We start from the raw sequence: 5,919 nt of genomic DNA on the forward strand, positions 1-5,919 counted from the left end.
TGGGTAAATCTGTGGGCCCGTCTTGACATCTAAACACATTGAAACAAGCAAACAAACATGGGAGTAAGTAAATAAAAACTAAAAAGAATAAAACAAAATATTTTTTTAATTTTCGGATTTTTTTTTCTAAACTGAAAATAAAATAAACTTTGGAAGTTCGGGTTGCAAAATATTTTAAACCGACTCATTTAGATGAAAAAACAAGTGCGAGTGGTTTATTTTTACTAAAAAGCTAATGGAAAACCAATATTTTTAGGACTTTTACTAGTTTATAAATCCGGAAACGATCACATCGACTCAACAAACATCACCTCCTCCCGGTACTTTAATTGTCCCAATTAAAACCAAGTGCCAAAAACCCGAAAAATTGAGTCGAAAACGAGAGAAAAACCACACTTTTAGTAAAATATATATTGCTTAAAACTTGTTTTCCGGCTCGTTTTTAACTACTAAAACACTAAAATTCAACATCTCAAACCAAAAATCTAACACTAAATAATTCGTTTAAACCCAAACCGATAACCCGACCGCAACCGAAATAAAGTGTCAATAAAGTCCAACCAAACAACCGCACCCAAAAATCCCAACGAAACTGCCAGCCCTTCAACCCACATCCAATAATCTAACTTAAACATCTTACTTGAACAAAACCTAACCACAAAGTTTTTAAAATCTAAGCTAAAACTAACACTAATAAAGTACAAAGATTACCAAAATTACAAAAAACCATACCTTGGATAGTGAAAACCCGGATGAACTTGCAAATAATTAAGAACTAAAGTGTGTGCAAGTGAGAGATTTAGTGAGTTTTAAGGTGAAATTAATGGTGGGTTATGATGTTTGGATGATATGTAAGTGATTAAGATGATTAATTTGGTGAATAATGTAGAAAAAATCGAATTTAATGGTGAAGAATAGGTGGTTCGGCTAGGGTTTGGAAGGGGGCAAGAGGGGTTTTGAAGAAGATGAAGATTTTTATATAAAATGGTATAAAATAAAAAATAAATTCGGAATTTTGTGCAGGCGAAACGCCGCGCCGCACGGAGGGCTAGGCCTCAGCCGGTCGCGGGCCGCCTAGGCGTAGCTAGGCAAATTTTTTTATTTGTTGTTGTCTTCGCGGCCCGCCAAGGTGAAATAAGATACCCGTCGCGCGCGCGACGGGGTGTTTTAATCGAAAGTTTTTAAGTTTGGGACCGCGTTTTGCCTTAGAAAAAATTTTTTAGATGATTACCCACTTATTCTTATGCCTATTGTATGTTAATTTTACGTGCAAAACTTACCTGGCATCTTTCGAAACCTCTCGTTTAGTTTGGTCATGATCTCTTGCAATGACTCGACGACGCAATTAAACTACAAAAACTAAAGTTAGTGACCCGACGAAACGAAAATAAAGTAAAAGAATTATACAAACTCTACACTTGAGTTTTCACTCAAGAACCCTTCGTGATGATTCAGTTCGATGGATCGAGGGGAGTTTCCTCCACTTCGGTTGACTCCTCCAGTCCTCCAAGATAATGCTTTAGACGATGACCGTTCACTTTCCATGAAGTTCCGTTGTCCAGATTCTCTGACTCCAGCACTCCATACGGGAATACTTCTTTCACCAAATAAGGTCCCGTCCACTTGGATCTCAGCTTACCTGCAAATAACTTCAAACGAGAATTATATAACAAAACTTTATCACCTTTCTTGAAGTCTTTACTTCCCTTTAAACGTCGATCGTGCAACACTTTCGTCTTTTCCTTTATATCCAACGATCGAGAATATGCCGCATCACGAAGCTCCTCTAACTCATGAATTTGAAAGTACCTCTTCCTTGCGGCCTCAGTAAGATCAACATTTACCGTCTTCAATGCCCAAAACGCTCGATGCTCCAACTCAACGGGAAGATGACATGTTTTACCGTAAACTAACATAAATGGTGTAGTACCCAACGGTGTCTTGTACGCGGTTCTGAATGCCCATAGCGCGTCATCCAATTTCTCCGACCAATCTTTCCGACTTATCCCAACCCTCTTCTCCAAAATTCTCTTCACCCCTCTATTAGCATTTTCAACTTGACCATTCGTTGGAGAATGGTAAGCGGTAGAGGTGCGATGAGTAACTCCATAACGAGCTAATGCTTTCTCCATGACGGAATTACAAAAATGAGTACCTCGATCACTAATAATTGCCCGTGGAGTTCCAAAATGAGTAAACAACTTCTTTAAAAACTTCACAACCACTCGAGCATCATTCATGGCCAATGCTTGCGCTTCGACCCACTTTGAAACATAATCTATTACCACCAAAATATACTTGTGACCACCTGAAACGGGAAACGGTCCCATAAAGTTGATGCCCCAAACGTCAAATATTTCAAGAGTTTGTATGGGGTTTTGAGGCATCTCGTTTTTCGACGAAATATTTCCGGTGCGTTGACAAGCGTCACAAGTCTTAACAAATTCCACCGCATCTTTTACAACCGATGGCCAATAAAAACCACAATCAAATACCTTTTGAGCCGTGGCATGCGCTCCATGATGACCGCCCGTTAAACCTTCATGAACATGCTTCAGAATATTCAACCCTTCTTCTTTCGACACACATCTTCTAAGAATTCGGTCACCACCAATCTTGAAAAGAAAAGGATCATCCCAAACATACCGATTAACATCCCGGAAAAATTTCTTCTTTTGTTGAGTAGTCATCCCTTTAAACACAAGGCCTGTAGATAAGAAATTAGCAAAATCGGTGAACCATGGCAAACCTTACTTTTCGGCCGTAACAAAATCAATCGACTCATGCGGAAATCTATCACCAATTTCTTCTTCGCGAATCTCTTCTCTCTTCGGATCTTCCAAACGAGAAAGATTATCCGCCGCAAAATTCTCCGCCCCCTTCTTGTATTTAATCTCTATATCAAACTCGGAAAGTAAAAGAATCCACCATATGAGACGGGGCTTCGCGTCTTTCTTGTGAAAGAGAAAACGCAAAGCTGCATGATCGGTAAAAACGGTGGTCTTAGAAAGTACGAGATAAGACCGGAACTTGTCAAATGCAAACACAACGGCTAACGTTCCTTTTCGGTGGTGGTGTAGTTCTCTTGGGCATCGTTCAACGTCTTGCTTGCATAATAAATAGGGTGAAAATGTTTCTCACGCCTTTGCCCCAAAACCGCTCCAACCGCATAATCGCTCGCATCACACATGAGCTCAAACGGTAAATTCCAATCCGGTGACACGAGAATAGGAGCACTTACAAGTTGATCTTTCTGAAACTTGAATGCCTTCAAACAATCTTCATCAAACAAAAACGGGACATCTTTCTCTAATAACCGGGTCATCGGGCGGGTAATCTTTGAAAAATCTTTAATAAACCGCCGGTAAAAACCCGCATGACCAAGAAAACTTCTTATAGCCTTAACATTTGTCGGTGGAGGAAGCCTACTAATAGTATCAATCTTTGCCCGATCCACCTCTATACCATATCGTGAAATTTTATGACCCAAAACTATCCCTTCCGTCACCATAAAGTGACACTTTTCCCAATTTAACATCAATTTCGTCTCGATACACCTCTTCAACATATTCTCAAGATTAACTAAACAATGATCGAAAGAATTACCGTACACCGAAAAATCATCCATAAAAACCTCCATGGACGTCTCTATCATGTCTTGAAAAATTGCCACCATACAACGCTGAAAGGCAGCCAGAGCATTGCACAACCCAAACGGCATGCGACGATACGCATATGTACCATATGGACACGTAAAAGTCGTCTTCAGTTGGTCTTCCGGTGCGATGGGAATCTGAAAATATCCTGAAAAACCGTCAAGAAAACAATAAAACTGTTGACCCCCGAGACGCTCCAACATTTGATCAATAAACGAAAACGGGAAGTGGTCCTTTCGAGTAGCATCATTCAACCTCCGGTAGTCAATACAAACCCGCCAACCGGTAACCGCACGTGAAGGGATAAGTTCATTTTTCTCGTTCATGACAACCGTCATCCCCCCTTTCTTTGGAACAACTTGAGTCGGACTTACCCATGGAGAGTCCGAAATCGGATAAATCACCCCGGCATCCAACAACTTAAGAACCTCTTTCTTGAAAACTTCTTGCATATTTGGATTCAAACGCCTTTGGGGTTGAACCACCGGTTTATACTCATCTTCCATGAAAATCCGGTGGGTACAATAAGCGGGGCTAATACCTTGAATATCTGAAAGTCTCCATGCAATCGCCCCTTTATTCATCTTCAACACTTCTATCAACTTTGACTTTTCTTTCTCACTCAACTTAGACGAAACAAAAACGGGCAAATCCGAGCCCTCTTCAAGATACGCATACTCTAAATGTGATGGAAGAACTTTTAATTCCAACGGAGCGGGTTTTTCCGCCTCTTTTTTACAAATAATCTCACTAACCTCCATAATCTCCGCCGAACAAGAATCATCATCTACCACGTCTTGGCCATTCTTCTCCATAATTTCTATCAACTCGTCATCCAACTCCATCCCAACCAAATCGGTTCCACAAATATAATCAAGACACTTATCAAAACCCGAAATAAAAGAGTTTAGAAAATATACCGAATGGAATGGACCACTAACATCTTCACTATCATCCTGGTGCTTCATCGACTTTGCAATATCATAAGTAACATTCTCGTCATCAACTCGAAGTGTAATTCGCCCCTCATACACATCAATAAGAGCCTTAGCCGTTCTAAAAAACGGCCGACCGAGAATAATGGGGACCTTCTTGTCGGCTTCCATGTCAAGCACCATAAAGTCAACCGGAAATACAAACTTGTCGACTTTCACTAGTAAATTCTCAATAATACCTCGCGGATACTTAACCGAACGATCCTCCAACGACAACGACATATGAGTCGGTGTAAGCTCACCCAATTCCAACTTCTCAAACAACGAATATGGCATAAGATTAATACTCGCTCCCAAATCTGCCAACGCTTGACTCATCATATCACTTCTGAGCGTACATGGGATTGTAAACACACCCGGATCTGATAACTTTTCCAGGACCTGATTTAACACAACCGCCGAACAATCCCCGCTAAGTGGAATAGATGAAATCTCTCCCAACCGATCTTTTCTCTTGAGTAAATCTTTCAAAAATTTCGCATACTTTGGCACGTGTTGGAGAGCTTCAACAAATGGAAGATTAATCTTTAATTGTCGGAACATATCAAGAAAGTGCCCGTATTCCCGCGTGTACTTTTGATTCTTAAGACAAGCGGGATAAGGAACATGGGCAATATTAATTTCGGGTGGTGGCCGGAATACAACCGGCTCTTTCTCAACTTGTGGCTCAATAATTGGTGTTTTAACTTGTGACTTACCCGGGGCCTCCATCTCAATTTCTTCATCAACCACTTCCTCTTCTTCAACTCCAACCCTTTCTTTTTTAACCTCGGGACCCAAAACCCTTCCGCTACGAGTAGTAATCCCTTTCATTTGGGTGGCCGGATTTGTCTGAGTAGAACCCGAAAACTGTCCTTGAGGCCTTTATTCGAGACGGCGTGCAATATCACCAACGGACCTTTGAAGGCCAAGCAAAGAAGATTGTTGATTCTTTAAGAGCATATCATGTTCGGCAAACTTTTTCTGTGTAACTTGATCCCTCTCCAAGATTTTCTTCAGCATATCTTCTAGACGTCCCATTCCTCCATTAGAATCCTGCACATTATTTTGAACATTAGTACCATTGTTATTATTAGTATTATTATACTGACCTTGTCCTTGATTGTAAGAATTTTGGTAGCCGGGTGGTGCACCCGACGGACGCCATTTGGAGTTATTCTGACTCGGGTTCTTGTAGGTGTTCCAATTCTGATTATTGTTGTTGAAATTGTTATTGGGAAACCTATTCTGACCACCAACATAATCGACTTGCTGATTCATCACCTGGC

At 40.7% G+C, this 5,919-nt stretch overlaps 1 protein-coding gene across 1 annotated transcript; it reads right to left on the minus strand.

Annotated features, from left to right (window-relative positions):
* Positions 1 to 1,451: 1,451 nt before the first annotated feature.
* Positions 1,452 to 5,362, minus strand: LOC143577409 (uncharacterized). The gene is made up of 4 exons (XM_077061246.1): positions 5,033 to 5,362; positions 4,412 to 4,888; positions 2,156 to 2,264; positions 1,452 to 1,639 (listed from the first exon to the last, which is right to left on the minus strand). The coding sequence occupies exons 1-4, from the start codon at positions 5,360 to 5,362 to the stop codon at positions 1,452 to 1,454; spliced, it is 1,104 nt and encodes a 367-aa protein (XP_076917361.1).
* Between the last annotated feature and the right edge of the window lie 557 nt (positions 5,363 to 5,919).

The sequence above is a fragment of the Bidens hawaiensis genome, unplaced genomic scaffold, assembly GCF_021521415.1.
Source record: "Bidens hawaiensis isolate Kalapana, Puna unplaced genomic scaffold, B.hawaiensis_p1.1 tig00028563_1, whole genome shotgun sequence".
In the NCBI taxonomy this organism is placed as follows: domain Eukaryota; kingdom Viridiplantae; phylum Streptophyta; class Magnoliopsida; order Asterales; family Asteraceae; genus Bidens; species Bidens hawaiensis.